Genomic DNA, 22624 nt, shown 5'->3' with positions numbered 1-22624 from the left:
GCTCAACTAAAGGAAGGGGCCAGGGATGGCTGTCCCATCCCTGGGACCTGCGAGTTCACGTCCTCATGCCCCTGGCACGAGGGGCTCAGGGAACATGCATGGCAGACCACAGACAACCATCCTGAGAGTTGGCAAAGGAGGGACCCCAGGGGCTGTCCCATGACACACCTTGGCCACCCGGATCCAGAACTCCACCACTTGGGCCCTGTCCTGGGCAGTCATCGTCAGGGTTCCGAGGCAGGAGGAGATGACCAAGCTAACCATGGCATCGAATTGCCTGATGACCATTTGCACGTTGGGGGCCAGGAGCTCAATGCCTTCCATCAGTGGCTGGCTCTCTAAGTAGGCCTTGCATTCGCCATAGTCAACCTTGCTGTACAGCCCCTGGGGATGACAAGGGGTGTCATCCAGCTGTGGCCCTGGTGCCCCTGTTCCCAGGCAGAGTCACCGGTCAGAGCTGGAGCCCAGGCAACTGGGGATATGCTGTGAGCCTTGTGGCCATCTGGGCTTCAGACCACGTCCACTGAGGTGCCCGGGACCGGATGCCCAGGACACTACAGTGGTGGGGAATGGAGGGGTTCTGCTCACAGGCATCCTCACTCACCTCCTCGCTGAGGCACAAGGCAGCTCACGCCTGCCCAACCTGGGGCATCTGCCTCCCATTCTGCCACCCTGTGGATCCCACTACCCACTCAGGTGCAGTTACCACCAAAACAACAGCACCCAGGGTCTTTGTTGGTGTCCGTGTCTCCCACGCAGTCAGGTCCATGGCAGGGGCCTCTGAAGCGTGGAGGCCATGCAAACTTGCCAGGCCAATGGCCCGAGGACCTAAGGCCTTGGCAGCACCTCCCTGAGCACCCCTCCCCTGCCCTGCCCCTCCCATGCTGGCAAGGCCCTGCCCACTTTCCCTCCTCTCCACCTAATTGGTCTGCAAGGACCCCTAAGTGCCAGCCCTACTGTCCCCGTGTGGTCAGTGAAGGCTTGGGGGCGAGGAGAGTCTCTCAGGGCACATGGTGAGTCCATGGGGAATCTGGGACGTGGGCCCAGATCACAGGAGTCCACGTCAGGGGCGGCAAGTGTGGGGCAGCCCGTGACCCAGGAAGGCCCACCCCCAGCCCCAAGAGCCCGCTCCACTCACCGCACACATCAGGGTCAGCTGCTCGGCTACCAGGTGGGCAGGGAACTGCAGGATGGTCCGCTCCTCCTTCCTCGGCACGTCCCGGGTGATCGTGACACAGGGCCTGGTGGGCTCCGGGTCTGACTCTGGCTCTGCCGGGCCTGGTGCCATTCCTGCAGGTGTCATGGGACCCGGGCCCGAGGCCTCATGGGGCTCCAGCTCAGGGCCTGCCTCCAGGGCTGAGGCCGCTGCTGGGACATCCTCCGGCTCTGCAGGGGCTGAAGCAGGTGACACCGGCCGTAGCTCCAGCCCAGGGGACTCAGGGAGCTCCTGGACGGGCTCCAGCCACGAAGCCGGCCCTCCCTGTGTCTCTGGAGCCAGCTGCGTCTGCCGTGGGTCTGGAGCAGGACACAGAGAAAGGGTCACCCCGGGGCTGATTACCCACCCCTTACAATGACAGAAAAGCCCTCACTGCCTTAAAGGGAACCCCAGTCCGGGAAGCCCACCCTAGACGGTCCCCTGGCTGCAGCCACTCACCTTCCAGCTCTGCCACCGTGGGCCCCAGGTGCTCCTCCTGGACCAAGTGGTGGAGGACTTGGCCCAGCAGGATGGATGAAAGCTGGCTGGCATAGATGATGCTGGGCACATGCTCGGGCTCCCAGGCAAGGTGCCTAGCCCGTCCCGTCCTGGGGCTGGAGGAACGCCGGGGGGTGATAGAGTAAGAAGCCTGGTCTTACCCGCCACACTGCCCTCCCGGCACCCCCTCGTGTGGGGCTGCCCGCTGTGCACTCCCCTGCCTGTCCAGGCACCTGCCCCTCCCCCTTCCTGACCCTGCGTGTGTCCTGGGACCCCATCCTCTCCCATCCTCCCGAATAGGAAGTCCCCAGTCATCAGCCCGCCCATGGGAATCTGAAGATGAGTGACCTGCTGGACTCTGCTGTGGACACATAGGGCTCCAGCTCAGGGCCAGGCTCCGGGGCTGGGGCCACTCCTGGGACATCCACCGGCTCTGCAGGGGCTGAAGCAGGTGACACCGGCCGTAGCTCCAGCCCAGGGGACTCAGGGAGCTCCTGGACGGGCTCCAGCCACGAAGCCGGCCCTCCCTGTGTCTCTGGAGCCAGCTGCGTCTGCCGTGGGTCTGGAGCAGGACACAGAGAAAGGGTCACCCCGGGGCTGATTCCCCGCCCCTTACAATGACAGAAAAGCCCTCACTGCCTTGAAGGGAACCCCAGTCCGGGAAGCCCACCCTAGACGGTCCCCTGGCTGCAGCCACTCACCTTTCAGCTCTGCCACCGTGGGCCCCAGGTGCTCCTCCTGGACCAAGTGGTGGAGGACTTGGTCCTCCAGGGTGGTTGAAGGCTGGCTGCCAGGGACGATGTTGGGCCCATGCTCGGGCTCCCAGGCAAGGCGCCTAGCCCGTCCCATCCCGGGGCTGGAGGAAGGCCGGGGGGTGGCAGAGTAAGAAGCCTGGTCTTCCCAGCCACACTGTCCTCCCGGCACCCCCTCGTGTGGGGCTGCCCGCTGTGCACTCCCCTGCCTGTCCAGGCACCTGCCCCTCCCCCTTCCTGACCCTGCGTGTGTCCTGGGACCCCATTCTCTCCCATCCTCCCGAATAGGAAGTCCCCAGTCGTCAGCCTGCCCAGGGGAATCTGAAGATGAGTGACCTGCTAGACTCTGCTGTGGACACATAGGGCTCCAGCTCAGGGCCTGGCTCCGGGGCTGGGGCCACTCCTGGGAGATCCTCTGGCTCTGCAGGGGCTGAAGCAGGTGACACCGGCCGTAGCTCCAGCCCAGGGGACTCAGGGAGCTCCTGGATGGGCTCCAGCCACGAAGCCGGCCCTCCCTGTGTCTCTGGAGCCAGCTGCGTCTGCCGTGGGTCTGGAGCAGGACACAGAGAAAGGGTCACCCCGGGGCTGATTCCCCGCCCCTTACAATGACAGAAAAGCCCTCACTGCCTTGAAGGGAACCCCAGTCCGGGAAGCCCACCCTAGATGGTCCCCTGGCCGCAGCCACTCACCTTCCAGCTCTGCCACCGTGGGCCCCAGGTGCTCCTCCTGGACCAAGTGGTGGAGGACTTGGCCCAGCAGGATGGATGAAAGCTGGCTGGCATAGATGATGCTGGGCACATGCTCGGGCTCCCAGGCAAGGCGCCTAGCCCGTCCCATCCCGGGGCTGGAGGAAGGCCGGGGGGTGGCAGAGTAAGAAGCCTGGTCTTCCCAGCCACACTGTCCTCCCGGCACCCCCTCGTGTGGGGCTGCCCGCTGTGCACTCCCCTGCCTGTCCAGGCACCTGCCCCTCCCCCTTCCTGACCCTGCGTGTGTCCTGGGACCCCATCCTCTCCCATCCTCCCGAATAGGAAGTCCCCAGTTGTCAGCCCGCCCGTGGGAATCTGAAGATGAGTGACCTGCTAGACTCTGCTGTGGACACATAGGGCTCCAGCTCAGGGCCTGGCTCCGGGGCTGGGGCCACTCCTGGGACATCCTCCGGCTCTGCAGGGGCTGAAGCAGGTGACACCGACTGTAGCTCCAGCCCAGGGGACTCAGGGAGCTCCTGGACGGGCTCCAGCCACGAAGCCAGGCCTCCCTGTGTCTCTGGAGCCAGCTGCGTCTGCCGTGGGTCTGGAGTGGAACACAGAGAAAAGGTCACCCCAGGCCGGATTCCCCACCCCTTACAATGACAGAAAAGCCCTCACTGACTTGAAGGGAACCCCAGTCCGGGAAGCCCACCCTAAACGGTCCCCTGGCTGCAGCCACTCACCTTTCAGCTCTGCCACCGTGGGGCCCAGATGCTCCTCCTGGACCAAGTGGTGGAGGACTTGGCCCTCCAGGGTGGTTGAAGGCTGGCTGCCAGGGACGATGTTGGGCCCATGCTCGGGCTCCCAGGCAAGGTGCCTAGCCTGTCCCATCCCGGGGCTGGAGGAAGGCCGGGGGGTGGCAGAGTAAGAAGCCTGGTCTTCCCAGCCACACTGTCCTCCCGGCCCACCCTCGTGTGGGGCTGCCCGCTGTGCACTCCCCTGCCTGTCCAGGCACCTGCCCCTCCCCCTTCCTGACCCTGCGTGTGTCCTGGGACCCCATCCTCTCCCATCCTCCCGAATAGGAAGTCCCCAGTCATCAGCCCGCCCGTGGGAATTCGAAGATGAGTGACCTACTGGCTTCTGCTGTGCTCCCCCTGCCCCAAGCCCCAAACTCCTCCTCCCCCCATTCTGTGAGATGTGCAGCACCCCCTGTGGACCCAGTGAATTCTCACATTTTCAGTTCCTCCTCTGGCCCCTCGTCATGCCCCCCGTTACATTTGGAGGCCGTGAGGGCATCCCCCATGATGCTCCCCGGCAGTGACCTGCGGATGACACCTGAAGTGACTGCCTGACTCCACACGAGACAGGGTCCCAGTACTGTGTCTGCCTCCTTCACTCAGTTATGCTAAGTGTCCCCAAAGGGTCTGCACAAAGTGGGTGCTGCATACCTATTGTTGCTGAAGGAAGTCCTACCCAAACCTTCCCAGGTACCCCTCTGCTGCCCCCCAGAGGTCCCTCATGTGGCCACGGTGAGGACAACGACCGGGCCCAGCTACAGGGAATCGCGAGCCTCCGTTCCAAAGGCTCATTTCCAAATGAGCTAGGCTTCAGGCCACTGACGGGTGAGGCCAAGGGCTTTTCATCGGGTACAGAGAAGCCCCGAAGTGGCCCTGCTTGGCCGGCAGTCCTTCTACCCTGCGGTGCACCAGGGGAGCCCCTCTAATTCTCCTCCCGTGTTCCCCGTGGGCACCCTAACAGGCTCACCGCCAGCCACCCTGCCTGTCAGACGAGCACGCTGTGGCTCAGACACACTCAAGAGACACCGCGGGCAGTGGGCAGAGGCCCGACTGTGCAGAGGAGGGGGAGGATGCTCACCGGGGGAGCCGCTGCCCCGTGGTCGGGTGGGCAGCGTCCTCGGGAGGGAGTGTGGACTCAGGAGCGCTCCTGCTGGTGTTTGGAGCTGGTTCCACTCCTGCTGTGCGCTTTCTCCCCTTCCTCCTCACGCCTGTCCTGGGAGCCCTGCGCTTGGGGACCTCAGTCCCATGGTCAGTTGGCTCAGGTTCACGCTGAGGGGGGCAGCAGGGATATAGTCAGTGGGAAACCCAGGAACCACCAGGAGAAGGGAGGTTTGTAGCTCACCCGAGAGCCCCCAGCCCCCTGAGATGCGAGCAAGGAGAGGCACAGGGTGCCCCCGGGAGCGAGGTTCCAGGCCCTCTGGAGTGGGCCTGTCGGCCCCTCTCGTGGGGCAGCCCTGGGAGGGCCCTGGCAGGTTGCCAGGTGTGGAGCGGGTTCCTGGGTGTAGACAGCCTGCCCCGGGCCCAGGGAGATGGGGTAGGTGAGTCCATCCACCAGCTCCTCCTCGCTCCCCAGGGTGGAGCTCTGCGAAGCCGGGGCCTGGTAGCTGGGGAGCAGGCACCCGGGGATGCCTGGACCTCCCCGCAGGAGGCAATGTGGGCCCCAAACCTGACCGGAGATCAGGCACACAGGGCCATCTGCGTAGACATCCAGTCCCTCAGCGAAGGAGAGGACACCCCGGGCTCAGGACTAACATGTGTGTGGAAGTGCCTGGTCCCAACACTCACCTCCACGTCCTGAATGCTGAGACCAGCGCTGGGACACTGACTGCCCCGCCAGGGGGCCACCTCCTCACAACATGCTCCCACCCAAGAATGGCCCCCTTCCTCCCCAGCCTTCCGTCCCACCCATGCCCCACACCCACCGCAGACACACGTTAGGGCCCGGGAGTGGCCCGCTCTGGGCTGCCCTGTGTTACCTCGGGGCTCCTCGGGAGACACGGACAGAGGCGGTGGAGGAGGTCACTGAGCCAGCGCCCCCGGCGAGCAGGAAGACCCTCCCTCTCGGCTTCCCTGACTCCCATGCCTTCAGAAGGCTCCGCACAACAAGACCGCATGTTGCTCTGTCGAGCGCCTCCGGTCAAGTGAGCAGGAGTGGGTTCTGCCTCCAGGAGGTGGGTTCCGTCCGGGTCACAATTCAGCTTCTACTGGGCGTGTCATCAGAGACATCACTTCCTGAAGGTTCCATTTCATGGGCCCCTCCCTGTATTCAGACACGCCCACATGCCCCTCTGGGCTGCTGACTGCCCACCCTCCTGGCCCTTGCCAGGCATGAGTACACAAATCTCCACCAGAGCCCTCCCCACGCTCTTTGGCAACATCACCTGGTCCCAGCCCTGAGGAGACAAGCTGAGCTCAGGCCACTTTTTCTCACCAGTTCCCTGTCCTGCTGAAGCCAGCATCTCCCAGGACCTGCCCAACATCCCAACCTGCACAGGAGGGTCATGTCAGACATTCCTCCCTAGGGACATCCCCAGGGATACATGGATGACACCTCCAGCTCCTGGGGGCTGGTGTCACGTGTGTCTGATGCGCAGACTCAGAGATGGAAGAATGCCAACCAGGCTTGGCATGGAGCGTGGAACATCACGCAAGTCAGGCTGGGGTCCGGGCCTTGTGATCTTGGGCAAGTCGGTCTCATGCTAGGCCTTTTTCATGTGTGCACCTGAAGGGGTGGCAATGAGAGGAGATCCAGGTGTTGCCTTCTACTGCCTTCCACCTTCCAAAGGTCCAGGTTACTCTCAAACTAGGTGCTTTTCAGACCAATCAGTAAATGGGTCAGAGTAGCACACTGGAAATGACTTCTATGCTGCCTCTGAAATCTGGGGTGGTCCACCAGGCTGCTGTGCATTTTGGAGGGTGGGGGGAAGAGGGACAGATACAGCATCTTATTCATCACCTTGGAAGGGAGAGCTTAGCATGCCCACACGATAGACTTGTAGAAACTTCTCTAAGATGAAAGAAAGGCCCCTGAATTTTTGTTGGATTGATTTCCCACCTCCTGACACGTGACTGTTCTATCAGTGTGCTTGATAGGTCAGCCCGGGTGGGTCACACTTGTGGCCTGGCCCTGGAGTGGCCCGCTCTGGGCTGCCCTGTGTTACCTCGGGCCTCTCAGGCGACACGGGAGTTGTACTTCCTGATCACTGGGTCCAATCAGCCTAGTATCATCAATGTGATGGGACAGTGGCGTCTTCTGGAAGGAAAAGGAGATGAAGGTTCCTTCTGACTAAATTACAACCTAAGTCTGGAGATCTGATACGCCTCTGAGATAGTTTTCTCTCTCTGCCGGCTGAAAGCTAACTCCCCTGCTGCTCTTTACTGACAGAAACAGAACGAAGAGCATTTTCCTGACCAATACTTACACACTGGGTGCTTGGGGATCAGGTGATGAACGGCGATCTGAGACCCTGATCACATAGACAAGCATGCACTGGCATCTCCAAGAGCCATCTGTTTTCGGAGTAGGCCGGATGAGTGACTTCAACAAGGGTACGTGGAAATCACCACCCCCCCTCCTTCAGATCCTTGGTGGTGACCCCGGTTTCTGGACTCTCTCCTGGAAGGCACTGCTGCTTTCAACGTGTACTTCGGAGGGAATCCTGGAGGCGTGAGCTCGAGCTACCACAGCGCACGAATTCCTTGCCGGCACAGGCGTCTTTGGCTAGCGAGGAGGAGGGCAGGAGCTCTGCGTTCCTCCAGGACAGCTCGGCCTGTGGGCCCGGACACCGATGGAGCGGCACTGCGGGCACTTGGTCGGGGGGCCGCTCCTGGTACCGAAACCCGGTCCTTGTCCCTGAGGTCAAATCACAAAACACAGTGACGAGGTTTTGAAGAAAGGAAAGAATAGTTTATTGATCGCTAGCAAATGAGGGAGTGGCAGACTCCTGCCTGAAAGAACCACCGTCCTCCTGACACCCAAGCGGTCAGGGCTTTTCGAGGGGAAATCGTGGGAGAGGGGCTGGGGTGCAGACACATGAAGTAGCATCTTGCAAGGGTCCGAGTAGACATTCCTGCACCGATTCACTAGCTTTTTGTTTTCTTCTCCTCCTCAGTCCCCTGGGACAGAATGCTTTTTGAGTCCCCTTTTTAGTGAACTTTACCGGCCTTAATTCTCTGTCATCCCGCTCATACCTATTTTCCTGCTAACCCTCCCAAGACTGACCAGCCTCTCTATAAACATCCCATAGACATGCAAACAGGCACTTCAGGTCTACAAGGGGTGACACCCAGGCAAGGATCCTGGCTATAATTTCCATTTTCTCCCCACCATCCTGGTCCTTTTAACAAAAAGAGAGAGGTCCTGGTTCAGCCCTTAGTAAACATAGATACTTGACTGGTGGTGGGAGGAAGAATTTCTTCTATTCCTCCAAGTTCCCTTAGCTGGTCTAAGAAACAAATTGACATGAGACAGATGAACAGGAGAAAAAGGAACAAAATTTAATTAAGTACATACAGGGAAGCCATAGGCATGTGTTCCACAGACAGGGTGGGTAACATTGCAATATTTCCAGAATCTCTTGGCCTGGCTTTAGTGCATCTCCGTATCAACAGATGTTTCCAAGGGGTGGAGAGTAGTCCGTCTCCGCATCAGTGGGTAATTACGTGGGCGAGCGAGCGCTTCTCTGGACCAGAGAGTTCGGTGGGAGTATTCACTCTCTTCTACTGCAGCAGGAGAGAGAGAGGCAGGACAACTGCTTGTAGGCAATAAACGGCTTTTAAACATTATTTCTCCCTTTGACTGATTTCACTTTCAAAGGTGTTTTGTCCTGTGATCTCCCCTCTCTGGAGTTACACAGGGAGAATGAGGTCTATGTGTCATCCTGAACCAAGGAGAAGGGGTGAGGGTCTGAGACCTCAAAGGAAAAGGGAAGTAATTCACAGGAACATAAAACAGGAAACGTCTGATAAACAAAATACTTGATGGGACACAAAGAAACAATAAGGCGGCAGAACGGGGAATTTTAACAGACTAAAATGATATCAGGTTCTTGTTCCCAGAGTCAAGGAATGAGCTTCACAAACACTCAAGTAGGAAAGAAAGCCAGGGAGGCTTTTATTTAGAGAGAAAGTGAGAGGAAAGAGCTCCTGGGGGGCATGCTGGGGGGGGGGACAAGAGAGCCCGTCGCCGCCCCCTGCCCCTCCAGCCCGCTCACCGCGGGTGCCTCCCCTCGCCCAGCCCCTTCCCTGACACACCGTGACCACCTGCGGCTGCCGGGCCTCGTCCCCCACCCCCACACGCGTCCAGGGGCTGGGGGTGGGGGTGGGCACCCCCGCTTTCAGCCTGGCAGCCCCGCCCACAGGCAGGGCCAACCCGCGGGCGGGCCAGTGGGTCCCCCACCCAGCAGGCAGGCCTTGGGCTCCCTCCGCAGCCAGGGAGCCCCTAAGCCGTGCGCTCTGATCGCCTCCACTCGCCCCCACCCGCCGGCCAGCGCAGGCCTTAGGCCCCCTGACCCCCTGTCCCCAGGCCCCCCGGGCCGCACTCCTGGGGGCAGGGCATTCCCCTCCTGGCCACGGTAGGGAGGTAGGGCATGCCCGGCCCGACAGGAGGGGACCACCGTCCCTGGGCCCCTGGGTGTCCCGTCGTCCGAGGTTGGTGTCCGCGGCCTCGAGCCCCGCCCCCCACCCCGGACACGGAGCGGGCCGACCGCCCCAGGCCAGATGCCGCCTTGGGCACCCTGGTGCCGCGTGTCCCTCGCTGCTCTCCCAGAACAGCAGGTGCGCTCTGCAAGTGCCGGGGCTCCCATGCCAAGGACACGCAGAGCCAGAAGGACCTGGCAGCACGCTCACACCCATCTCCATACTGAGTGGCTTTGAAGTGGCCGTGGACATTTTAGGTCAAACCAAGCAAAGTGAAGTTGGGGAGACATTTCCTTTAGGTTTAATGCTATCAGAGCTAGGACTAAGGTGAGGTAAGGGAGCTGCCACGGGCACTGAATTAAAAGGGTGCACACCTTGCACTCACCTGACCCTGAGAACAAATGTCCCTTTAAATTTTCAGTCTCAGGCACCTGGCTTGCTTTTTCCAGCCCTGGCCCTGCTGGGGTATGTTGATGTGGTCGATAATTCCTGTATGTAGTCATGTTCTTTCTACCCATCAGGTGTAGGAAGGGCTACCAGTGGCATGCCTGCTACCCTCTGCGGGGTCACACTGGCGTCCACCTGGACTGTTCTCCAGCCCCGGACGCTAGAAGGGCTCCAGGAACAAAGGAGTGACAGTCTGTAGTGACTGAGGCAGGTGAGCCAGGCCATAGTGACTGTCTCCATCATAAAGCACCTGGTGCTGTTAGAGGACATTTGGCACTCTCAGCTACACACGGCCAAATGGGAAGTCCGTTCTTGTCCAGAATATATTCTAACTGCATCATATACAACTCTAAATGCCCCATACATTTTTGGAGGAAATCACATGAAATAGAATTGATGTGAATCCTGTGTTTGTGAGGACACAAACCTGTAGTAGTATCACAAACAGCAAGTTCACCTGCATATGAAGTATATTTCTGGTCTTCTCATGGAAAACATATTATAAAATTACAAATTGAGGACATGGTCAGAGGCTATGCAGCTAGGAAAACATGGGAATGTTCAAGGGACACAAAGTTTCAGTTATACAAGGCAAGTTCTGGAGATTTAGTGTACAATTAAGTGACTACAGTTAAAAATACTACATTGTATACTTAAAATTTGCTGTAAGGATAGATCCTATGTGTTCTTACCACACACAATGTGATAACTATGTGAGGTGATGAATATGTGAAGTACCTAGATTGAGGTAAATGTTTTACAATGTATATATGTGTCATATCATCAATTTGTATATCTTAAATATATACAATTCTTAGTTGTCAATTATACCTCAGTAAAGGGGGCAAAGAGTGTGCGGCTTAGAAATGTAGGAAAGAGAGCTTTATCCAGATATGTTGGGCAGTTTGTTTAAATGTTTTCTTGTAGATATTTTGGAAGTTTGTTGCATCTGTTGACCTTCTAAATTTTATAGCTAGTTGTGATGCGTTTCTCATTTAATTTCTGTGTGGATGTGGACAAAGGAGCAAAGTGTAGGGGAAGTCAGCACCTGACAGTGCTTGGTATAAAGTTTATTACCATTTTTCACTAGAACCTGGAACTGAATTCACTGTATCACCTAATGTTGAGATTAATGGAAACAAATAACCCACTTCTTCTTTACACAACTGTAATTGGTGACCAAGAAAAGCCATCAGTTTGGTTATAGTTTCTGAAACACGCTCCAATCACAAAATTTCCCAGAACTTCATAAACTCAGGCCCCCAGCCCCTCCAGCCCCTGGTTTGCCTGCACGTGAGTCGGCGGCCACACCTCTGTGGGCTAAGGCTTCAGGCAGTGGCCCACTTGCCTGATGTCTGAAAGGGCTAAATGGGGGAAGCGTGTTCCTCCTGGAGAGAGGGGGTAGCTGGGACTGTTTTGTTTGCCAGGCGTCTAAGGCTCGCGAGAGCCACCTGAGAAAACCCCCTTTGTATCTGAGTGCTCCTTATTGGAAAGAAATGGACTTTTCCCTCATAAGCCCATTTTACTGGCAGAAAGCCCCCGAAGCCGTGTCCCTGCTCTCCTGACACAGATGAGGACTCAGAAGTGCAAAGTGTCTTTGAAAAGAAACACGTGGCTGTAGGACAGAGCGCTCTCCCCGGCTCCCTGGTACCAGTAAGCGATGTGTGGGCAGTCACCTGCCTTGCCCCTGACTTGTTCAGGGGACGGCCGTCCTGATGCAGGCAGCAGCAAGTCCCTGTGAAACAGTCAGCCCTGTCCTGGAAGCAAATGTGGAAATCCAGTTCCTGTGTTTGCCCTTCACCCTGTCCTTACCTCAGCCCAGCTTGTTCCAAGTCTGATTGTGTCACACACATAGATAAAGCCTCTCCCACTGCCCTGACCTGGCTTTGTTTTGCGTTAGAGTAGGAGTTTGTGTATAGGGGTCTGATGACTAGCTGGCTGGCCAGGAGATGAGAAGGCAGGAGCACTAGTTTAGACTGAACCTCATCTCAGCAGCCACAGAGGAGACCCCGGGCACCATCTGCCAGAGAGGCACCCCCTGCCAGTACCTCCCCGTGGCCCAGCCCCACCAGCCCCTCCTGTGGCTGGTTCCCTGGACCTGATTCCAAGTGACGGCTCACTCATTCTTCATGGCTAGCATGTCCTTTCTATCCAACAGTCTTTATTTAGCCACAGGTAAACCGTCCCTGACTTCCACTGATGGAATAAAGATGTGAGAAATGGTACCCATTGGAAAGGAAACGGTCCTAAATTTCAGCTGGGTCAAAAGTCTGTGCTCTGAGTGGCTGATCCTTCTGGGAATAATTTACATTCTTGAGAAAATACTCTAGCAATTTTCTGATTTATTTTAATGAGCTTAAAAGCCTCACATAGAAAAGCCACCCAGCTGACATCCTTTAGTGTGTTCAATGGCAATGGTTGTTTCCCTATTTTTTACCCCAGTAACATGTCATTTTCAAGAGGGAAATTTCTGAATTAGCTTAAAGGCTTATCACCCCTTGTGACAGTTTGAAATGAACTTGGACACCCGTTGCAATCCCCCAGAAGCTTCTTTCAAATATACTGAAAGACAGGGACTCAGGACTGAAGGAGTTGGGAAAAGGGGGAATTACTCAAGGGTGCGGGTTGCAGAAGCAGAGGGACCAGGCGGCGGAGTGCGTGGGGGACAGGGCGGCTGCCTGGGGGCAGGGAGAACCTCTCTGATGGGAGGGCCTGACGGCCACAGGAGCGGCTCCTCCAGCGCAGGGACTTGGTTTAGGCATGAACCGGGGGAACCTACGAGTCCTGAGTCAAATGGGGAGAAGGGGCGAAAGCAGTGGGGCTGTGGATGCAGTGAATGCCTGGATGACAGAAGAAAGAACTGGGCAGTTTGCTGTCTGTTCCCCTCAGTTTACGGAGAGGACCGTGGGGAGAGGCAGGAGCCACATACCCTGCCTGCCACCTAGGGACGCTCTGCTGGCCGGGACAGCATTGGACAATGCACCCGGTCCACCACCACACACCACACACGTCAGCTACACATCAGACACACACCACAACACACAGACACACCACACCACCTCCCCCACCACCCTCCCCCACACACACATACCCTGACTGTGCTTCCTTGGAGGGGAAAATGCCCGCTCAGCTCTGAGCAGCACAGGGCTCAGTCTCCCACCTGCGGACGTGCGATGGATGCTGACGGACATGAGCCATGCGTGGAAGGGCCTGGCCTTTGGTGGCGAGTCCAGGATGAGGTCTGGGCCTGGGACGCCCCTCATGGGAGTAATGGTCTGGTGGGGCCTGGGACCGGCCCCTGGTGGGTGACACAGGCAGTGGAGAAGGGTGGGCGGGCCGTGAGGACAGCAGGCCTCGGTGCCCTCTGGGCCTCACCCCCTGTCCTGGGTGGGGGCTGCCGGGGAGAGTGGACAACCTCCCCACCCCCAGGCCTATGCCCGGCTTCCCCCCCTGCAGGCCCTGCTGCCTCCAAACCACCCTCACGGGGCACCTTGCTCCAGCTCCCTGCCCAACACGGGGCTTCCTCCCTGGCCTCCTGAGCCACGTGGTGGACTGGCTTCAGGGAAAGGGGCCGGAGTGTGGAGGGGTGCTCGCCACTTCACTGCAGGGCCACAGTCCTATCCCTCTGCCATCACCTTCATGCCGCCCAGATACACCCTTTGGACTGTTTGTTTATTTTGTAAAATAATTGCTTTCTCGCATGAGTAAACAATCATTGTGAAAGAAGAGACTTGGGAGAAAAGTCTGAGAAACCTAAAGAAGAAAATAAAGGCCCCCCATAATCCCGCTGTTTGACATCACAGACTTTTATTCTTCTAGTGCATGTTTTCCTATCTTCTGTGTGTGTGTGTGTGTGTGTGTGTGTGTGTGCACGCGCGCGCACACACACACACGAGTGCGCATTCAGTTGGGGGAGCCCTGGCACAGAGCTGAAGCACCCCCCCCCCATGGCTTTGCATTGCTGTCCCTCTGCCTGGACCTCGGCGTGGCTCCACACCCGCACGGCTTCGGTGCCCTGCCGCCTTCTCAGGAGCGCCTGTCCTGACCAGCCCTTTCATGACTACAAGCAGCCCCCCTCCCCTCTTCCTGCCCCCCATTCCCAGGGCTCCTTCCCCAGGCCTGCTGGCTGTGCACAGCATTTATCACCTTCCAGCTGGCACTCCGTTTAGTTTTGCGCGTCTGTCTTTCCCTCAGTCCCAGGCACAGTGATAACCTCCCTGAGGACAAGGATCCTTGTTTTCTTCGCTGATGTATCCTGAGCACCTGGAACAGGGTTCAGTAAATCTTGGTTGAATGAATGAATGAACTAAACCCTGACCCTTTAAAAGGCTGAAATACTGAAGTACCGGTGCACAACAGGTGCTCAATAGACGCTAGATCCTCCCCTCCCCCTTTTCTGTCCAGGTCTGCTTGTTAATGTAGTTCAATGACTTGTGAATCCTTCAACAACTAGCTAGTGGCAGAGCCAGGCCAGGACCTAGGCCTCCAGTGTCCCAGCAGAGGGCACAGCCCCCACCCCATGGGAAACCTGCTCAGAGGTCGGGCACCTAGCATTTTCTCTTGAGGCAAGGCTGCCACCAAGCTATGTGGGGCCCCAGAGAAGTAATTTTTGAACAAATTACTTGTCTATATGAACAAATTAATTTAAAAATTATGTTACAGAATGCATGGGCTCATGTGAGATGTAGTGACTTTTTAAAAATTAAGGCATCATTGATATGCAATCTTATGAAGGTTTCACATGAGCAACACTGTGGTTTCAACATTCACCCATATTATCAAGTCTCCTGCCACCCCATTGCAATCACTGCCAATCAGTGTAATAAGATGCTATAGAGTGTCTATTAAAGTAGCTTTGTCTTTCTGTGCTATACTGTCTTCCCCATGACCCCCCTTCCCCCATTTACAGCAACCAAGGTTGATTTGGGACGTTAGAAGACTTCCAGATATAATTTTAATTTGACATCTGGATGGAGAGCACATTGATTCCACAGAAGGCTTAGGACAGTAGATGCACCTTGACGAAATAGAAAGGACCTGCATTCCATCCTGACTTCAGCACTTCCTGTGTTTCCTTGGGCAAGTGACATTACTACTCTGAACCTATTTCCTCATCTGTAAAATTAAGGATAGTAACACCTATTCCATTTCACAGGGTGTGGTACAGGTGAAATGAGACTACCTAAGTAAAAGATCTCTATTAATGTAGAAAATGCTATCATCACTCTTTATCCATGTCCAAAGCAGTTCTCTGGTGGAAGATAAGGATAGCTTTGCAGAGAAATACAACTACTCTATCCAATCTGAGGGAAGTTCTAGTCAATGTCAAGTCAGTTATGCTTAAATTCTTCAGCATAATGATGGGAATAATAACATACTAGGTTTTCTAATGTACAACAAGCCACTGCAAAACAACAGTGATCTATAATCTCTCACAACTGCAAGTGGTTCATCCGCAGTCTCCCCTTAAGGCTTACCATGCAGCTGCAGTTGCTGGATGGTCCAAGGTGGCCTTTCTCCATGCGGTCCTTCATCCTCAAGGAGGTCTGGGTTCTTTCTGTGATGATCTCAGAGCAGCAAGACGGCAAGACTGGAGGCTGCAAGGCCTTTGGGAGTCAAGGCTCAGGAGTTACACAATGTCTGCATTCTTTTGGCTAAAGCAAGTCACAAAGCTGGTGAAGATTCAAAGAGAAGGACAGCAGATGGCCCTCTTGATGGGAGAGACAGCAAAGTCACATTGTGCATTGGCGTCCAGATCAGAGAAACTGTTGGGGCTGTGTGTGCAAATGACCTATCACAAATATTCTGTGTATGAGGTGCCATTCTTTGTTTTCCAAATAATCTATTTTAAAATTACTTCATACTTACACTAAAGTTGTCAGAACAGTACGGAGAATTCCCATACCCTCATCCACCCACATTTCCCAGTTGTTCATATGTTGCCGCATTTTACTTTGCCCCATCTAATTAAGTACTAATTATCACTAGTTGTTTTTGGATTCTTTAAACATGATATCCCCTCATCCTTAAGCATGCCAGTATGTATTTCTTCTAAACAAGATCTGATGTTTGGTTTTTTTCCAGTACCATCAAGCAATTTTCCAATTCTCGGTGGACACTGACTGGGTATTCTGCAATTTAACTCAGTTCTGACACTGCCTAACTGGAGACAGTGTCAGTCCCACAAGACTGCCCCCCTTCAGATGGCAATCTCAAGTTCAGGTTGTTACCTGTAATTCTGGCTGACTGGCTATAAATCAGAGGTTCCTATGACCCCCTCCTCAGGTTCAATTAATTTGCTAGATTGGCTCACAGAACTCAGGAAACCAGTTACTTACTTGATTACTGGTTTATTACAAAGAATATTAAAGGACATGAATGAATGGCTAGATGAAGTGACACATACAGTGAGGTTCAGAACGGCCCTGAACATAGGAGTTTCTGTCCCTGGAGTTTGGGGTGTGCCACCCTCCTAGCATGTGGGTACGTCCTAGTTTACCAAACCTGGAAGCTCTCCAAACTCTGTCCTATTGGGTTTTTATGGAGACCTCATAACATCAGCACAATTGATGAAATCATTGGTCATTGGTGCTCAATCTCCAGCCTCTCTCCCCTCCCCAGGATCGGAGGTGGGGCTGAAAGTTCCAGCCCTCTAATCACTTGGTAGGTTCCCCGGCAACCAGCCCCATCCTTACGGGCTTTCCAAAAGTCCCTTCATCAACATAAACTCAGGTGTGGTTGCAAGGGGCTTGTTATGAATAACTGGACACATTTATGGCACTTAGGAGATTCCAAGGGTTTTAGGAGCTCTGAGGCAGCATGGGGATGGAGACCAAATATATATTTATTATAAATCACAACACCACACAAGGACAGTATTCTTATAACCACCAAATCAACAAATCAACCCTTATATGTCACTATGGACCAACCTACAAATTCACTTCCTGTCCCGACAGTGTCAATTTTTCCTTTTTGGTCCAGGATCCAATCCAGAAATACATATCGCCTTTAGCTGTCTTTTCAGACTCCTTCAGTCTAGAAGTTTGTCAGCCTTCCTGCCCGTCAATTCCTTGACACTTTTGAGTGTACAGGCCTTCATTCTGTAGGAGGACCCTCAACCTGGGTCCATCTGATGTTTGCTTATGACTAGACAGGCCATAAATTCTGGACAGGGATATCTCAGGGACGATGCTATGGTCCTCTAGGTGCCCCAGCCAGACGGGACTTGTCCCCTGTTGGCCATGTTAGCCATGACCACCTACTACATTGGTGTCTGCCAGGTTTCTCTACCTTAAATCCCATTTCCCCATTTGTAATTGATTTTGGAGGAGAGGCGGGTATTCTGATATTTGCCAATATCCTGTTCTTCAGCAGGCTTCCACCAACTAGCCTTTGTATTCACTGACAACTCCCATCTACGTCAGTCATCTGATAGTGGTAGTGGTTGTTGAAGGTCATCTATTTCTGTTAGTCCCTCCATATTTATTAGTTTGCATTCTCCTATAAGGAAGAGCTTTCCCTACTCTTTCATTAATTTATTCATTTATTTATCCATTTGGATTCAGTCAGTTGCAATGCACTATTATTATTTATTTTTGATAAATATCATTCCTAATTGTTCAATTTTTTTCCTAATTTAATGGGAGGGGTGCTCTTCATGCTGGTTCCTTTTGATATGTCCCCATCATTCACTGAGCATTTATTTTCTGGCACAAAAGTGCTTGTCTCTTCTCTCACACACACTGATTTAACAAGGATGACTTCAGTAAACCCCAAAAATAACACGCAAACTTCTGTGGTTGTACATTTTTCTGGGGAAAGAGTCTAGCCTAGCTTTTATCAGATTCTCAAAGAAGGTCCCTGACCTCTGCAAATTTGAGGACCACTAACATGTTAAGGAATTCCTAGTGATTCTTTCAGATCTGCCATTTTTTGGTTTCCTTATTATTGGGTAATGGAGGCGTTTTAGCCCTTTTATCTTCATTACTTTTGTCCTAAAACAATCTCTAGCTCATGGGAAATTCCCCCAAATCCTAAAAACAAGATTATCAGGGAAGATCCTCGTGTGCTAGTGCTAGATCCTTCGGAGTGAGTCCTGTGTATCCTAGTGGAATTTCCAGTCCAGCTGGCCACAGAAGTTATTAAAATAAAGATTTAAGATAAAGGGCTGCTGCTTTTTGGACAGTGTTAACTTCTGCAGGGACCTGGTGGAGGTCTGTTGGGTCTTAGGAACTAGGCAGGGCAGCACCTTGGCAGCCAGGGTGGGAAGGTGTCAGGGGAATCGTCCAGATGATCCTGGTTGCTTCACTGTCCTTGTTCTCCTCCTTCCCCCCAGGTTGGCAGTGGTTAGCTTCTGTCAAGTAAGATGAGAAAATATATGTTGTTCCAGACCTCTCACACCTGACACGATCGTGTTCCCTCTTTCCTGAAAGGCCGCCACATGTGCTATTTTATCTTCAGTAAATCAGGAATTGCCTTAAAGCATTCATCTCAGTTCACAGAATATTGACTGGAAGCTTCCTGCGGGCAGGACTAGGAGTTTCATTTTTCCTTTTTAAATTGTAAGACACTGAGATACGGGAAAAGTTTACAACAACAACAAAAAATGGGCCCTTTGCTCTCTGGCTCAACAACTTGCTGTGTGAGGCTGGACAAGTTAGTTGAGGTCTCCAGGCCTTGATTTCCCGTCTGTCACAGGGAGCTGGATTATGGGCTCTCTAGCTTCTTTCAAACTCAGTATTATGTAACTATCTTGTTTTCATGTTTATCCTGTTGGCATATGTAAATGTAGAGCACCACTTAAACCTGCTTCCTCTCAGAGAGAGGGGACTCCCTTTGCTCTCTGCTGGGTCCCCAGGACCAAGAACAGTACCCACAGAGAGCAGATACAGTGAACCAGATGAGCACAGTGTCACTCTCATGGTGCTCACATCCTTTTGGGGGAAGACAGATCAAAGAGAAGAATAGTGGTGGCTCTCAGATGGTGATACACACCATGGACAGAAGCACACATGTGCAGAGGCTGTTGCATAGAGAATGAATACGTGGATAACAGGTGGGCAATGAAGGGTCTGAAGGGGGCCCACTGAGAAGAAGTAGCAATGAAGAGGGAGAGCAGAGAGGAGAGTTGGGACACACTCTGGAGGGGCGCTGACAAGACTTGCTGATGGATCGGATCTGTTGTGAGGAGGCAAAGAGAAGAACCAAGGAAGGAGAGACCTGATGCCAGTTGGCAACTAGGTGTCTGCCATAGTCCAGGAGTTGGCAAAGTCAAATCTGGCTGTTTCTTCTGGAAGTAAGGTTTTATTGCTCATTCCATTGCATTTTTTTCTATGGCTACTTTTGCACTCTAATAGCCTTTCATACCAAGATCTAAGTGTGGAAGACTAGAACTTTCCAAATACAAATCAAGGTCCTGTTAGTTAAAAAGAGGAGGATGGTTATTGAAAAGGCAAGGGAGCTCTAAGGCCCCACCTGTTGAGATTCTGTTCTTACTAGGATGAAAAACCCAAGATTTCCAGTTTTCCAAGCTCCAGAGGTAATTCTGGTGGGTAGCCCGGTTTGGGAAGTACTGGCCTAGTAGTGCATAATTCATAGGTTGTAGAGAGCAGAAGGGGAGACAAGGGGAGTGGGGAAAATGAGGGTAAGAACATGACATGGGTTCAACTGCATACACCTTATCCCCAACACCCGTCATTTCTGGGATTTCCCCACTTGTGCATGAGGAGAGGGAAGGAGAGAGGAAATAGCAGGTAAATATACTAAGATTCAAGTTGAAAGAGAAGTAATCTTGGGGTCCTGGAAATTTATGTGGCATAAACTGTATCCAGCTGGCTCTTAAAGTTGCTGCTTGTTATGTATCATTTCCACTCAGATTCAATGACCTAAGCCATTCATATGGCCATGCTTGAGTACAACAGGGTGGGAACAGAGTCTCATGTAGGGAGGGATACTGAATATTTGTGAATAACAGTCTATCACATTAGTTGTTTGAATGGAATTATAATCAGTCTCAGATGTGTTTTGAATTTAAGCCTGAGGTTATTGAGATTATTCTCTTATTCAACCTCAATATCCCGGATAAGGAATGGCTCCACTCTTTTCTACCTATAGGGATGATAAAAGTGTGAATGTGAGATGCTCTCCAGAGAAAAATACTGTTTCTTCCAGAGCTGAAAAGGGGTATCTGTGCTTGGCTGAGACAAAGGCTTTGAGACATTTTATAACACATTATAAAGACCCGATTTTCCTTCACTTCTTAAAAACTTTATGGTTAGATCCAAATTTTTTTGGAAAAATTAATTAATCCTCCTTTTTTCTAGTATGATTGTCTCCTTTCTGATAAGGTAGGCTGTGCTGTTGGTTAAGTAAATGGGACCACATTGAAAGAGGAAAACCGCAATGAGGGCTGTCGGTGTGGGCACGCGAGTGGGGCAGCACCGAGAATAAAGCGTGACCTTTTGAGCAGCCTGGTGTTCACATCCTGACTCTTCTACTTGTGTGATCTTGAGCAAGTTACTTAACCTCTCTGAGTGGGCTTTCTCATCTGTGGACTAGGAATACTGTTTGCCTCACAGAATTGCTATGGTAGCTTAATGAAATAGTGTTTGCAAAGTGCCTACCATTTAGTGGGTGTTCAAGAAATGTTACATTATTAGTATTTTTTTACTGTTCAAGAGAGCAATGAACATGGCAGATTCAGGAACAATTGAGTCATGAGTGGCATCAGATGTTCTAAATCTGGTGGCTCCCCTGGTTGGTATTTTGCCTTAAATAAGTCTGTTCACACACCTATAAGACAGAAGCTATCAGATAAATCACTGCCATTGCTGCAGAAAAGCCCCCTTCGATCCAGTTGCTGGAGGACTGGGTTCAGTCCAAAAGAAAAGTACCAAGTCTGGGTCATGATGATGTACCTGATCGACAGAAGGATACACAGTGATCCTCCTACATTTCATGTGGGCCAGGGTTTCTGAGGAGGCCATGTGATTGTCTTGGATGTAGGCGTGGTCCATCTTACTCAGATTGGCTGAGTCAGGCTTCCACGAGTTATAGGCACATTGTGGCTGAGCGAAATTCTCCCAGAATGAATAGACTCCTGAGATGGCTGCACATCCTCTCAGACCTCTGAAGTTTTCCTTTCCAACACCGACGGGACTACCACTATGTGGGTGATACTGGCAAACCCCAAATGATTTTTTCCCAAGTTTAGTTGCTAAACCTTGTCATTTAAGACATAAAAGAGAGTAGCCAAAGTAATCTTGAGAAAGAACAAAGCTGGAGGTATCATGGTCCCAGATTTAAAAGTATACTACAAAGCTACAGTAACCAAAATGGTATGATGGTACTGGCACAAAAACAGACACATAGGTCAACAGAATAGAATAGAGGGCCCAGATATAAACCTACACATATATGGTCAGTTAATCTACAACAAAGCAGGCAAGAATAAACAATGGGGAGAAGACAGTCTCTCAATAAATGGTGTTGGGAAACTAGACAGCCATGCAAAAGAACGAAACTGGACCACTAGCTTACATCATATAAAAGAATTCAAAATGGATTAAAGACTTGAATGTAAGATCTGAAACCATAAAACTCATAGAAGAAAAGATAGGCAGTAAGCTCTTTGACATCGATCTTAGCAATATTTTTTTTGGATCAGTCCCCTCAGGCAAGGGCAATGAAAGCTAAAATTAACAAATGGATCACATGAAACTAAAAAGCTTTTGCACCATGAAGGAAACCATTAATGAAATGAAAAAGGCAACCTACTGAATGGAGGATATTTGCAAATCATAATTTGATCCAATAAGTGGTTAATATTCAAAATTCATATAGAACTTATATAACTTACTATCAAAAACCTGATTAAAGAATGGGCAGAGGACTTGACTAGACACTTTCCCAAAGAAGACACACAGGTGGCCAACAGGCACCTGAAAAGATGATCATCACTAATCATGAAGGAATTCAAATCAAAACTACAATGAGATTACCATCTCACACCTGGCAGACTGGTTATTATCAAAGACAAAAAAATAACAAGTGTTGGTAAAGATGTGGTAAAAAAGGAAACACTTGTGCACTGTTGGTGGGAATGTAAATTGGTACAGCCACTCTGGAAAATGGTACGGTGGTTCCCCCAAAATTAAAAATAGAACTACCATACAATCCAGCAATTCTACTTAACGGTATTTATCCAAAGAAAATGGAAACACCAATTTGAAGAGAAATATGCATCCCTATGTTCACTGTAGTGTTATTTACAATGGCCAAGATGTGGCATCAATCTGTGTCCATTGATAGATGAGTGGATAAAAAAGATGTGGTACACATACACACACACACACAGAATATTACTCAGCTATGAAAAGTGAAATATTGCCATTGTGACATGGATGGATCTAGAGAGTATTATGTAAGTGTAGTAAGTCAGAAAAAGACATATATCATATGATTTCACTTATATGTAGAATCTAAAAAACAAAACAAACATAACAGAAACATTTATCGATACTGGAGACAAACTATTGGTTACCAGATTGGGGAGGGGTTAAGTGGGTGGGTGAAATAGGTGAAGGGGATTCAGAGGTACAAACTTCCAGT

General features: G+C 52.2%; 2 protein-coding genes across 2 annotated transcripts; both read right to left on the bottom strand.

The window, feature by feature from the left end:
- Positions 1 to 63: 63 nt before the first annotated feature.
- LOC130685165 (ral-GDS-related protein-like) lies at positions 64 to 1761 on the bottom strand. Its single transcript, XM_057508345.1, has 3 exons — positions 1655 to 1761; positions 1139 to 1515; positions 64 to 384 (listed from the first exon to the last, which is right to left on the bottom strand). Exons 2-3 carry the CDS (start codon positions 1301 to 1303, stop codon positions 64 to 66), a joined length of 486 nt encoding a protein of 161 aa, XP_057364328.1. The 5' UTR covers positions 1304 to 1515; positions 1655 to 1761.
- Positions 1762 to 1886: 125 nt separating this feature from the next.
- LOC130685075 (uncharacterized) lies at positions 1887 to 3319 on the bottom strand. Its single transcript, XM_057508267.1, has 3 exons — positions 3135 to 3319; positions 2395 to 2995; positions 1887 to 2255 (listed from the first exon to the last, which is right to left on the bottom strand). Exons 1-3 carry the CDS (start codon positions 3243 to 3245, stop codon positions 2008 to 2010), a joined length of 960 nt encoding a protein of 319 aa, XP_057364250.1. The 5' UTR covers positions 3246 to 3319; the 3' UTR covers positions 1887 to 2007.
- Positions 3320 to 22624: the final 19305 nt, after the last annotated feature.

Source organism: Manis pentadactyla, chromosome 10 (assembly GCF_030020395.1).
Source record: "Manis pentadactyla isolate mManPen7 chromosome 10, mManPen7.hap1, whole genome shotgun sequence".
NCBI lineage: Eukaryota > Metazoa > Chordata > Mammalia > Pholidota > Manidae > Manis > Manis pentadactyla.
The sequence above is the reverse complement of the archived record's forward strand: the minus strand, read 5'-3'. Positions and strand labels throughout refer to the sequence as shown.

Bases quoted from the DNA above. Each gene is read 5' to 3' on its own strand.
- LOC130685165 (XM_057508345.1), bottom strand. From the start codon at position 1,303: ATGACACCTGCAGGAATGGCACCAGGCCCGGCAGAGCCAGAGTCAGAC. The intron at 385-1,138 runs GTGAGTGGAGCG...TGTCATCCCCAG, and splicing joins AGCTGACCCTGATGTGTGCG to GGGCTGTACAGCAAGGTTGA.
- LOC130685075 (XM_057508267.1), bottom strand. From the start codon at position 3,245: ATGTGCCCAGCATCATCTATGCCAGCCAGCTTTCATCCATCCTGCTGG. The intron at 2,996-3,134 runs GTGAGTGGCTGC...GTCCTGCTCCAG, and splicing joins CACGGTGGCAGAGCTGGAAG to ACCCACGGCAGACGCAGCTG. The intron at 2,256-2,394 runs GTGAGTGGCTGC...GTCCTGCTCCAG, and splicing joins CACGGTGGCAGAGCTGAAAG to ACCCACGGCAGACGCAGCTG.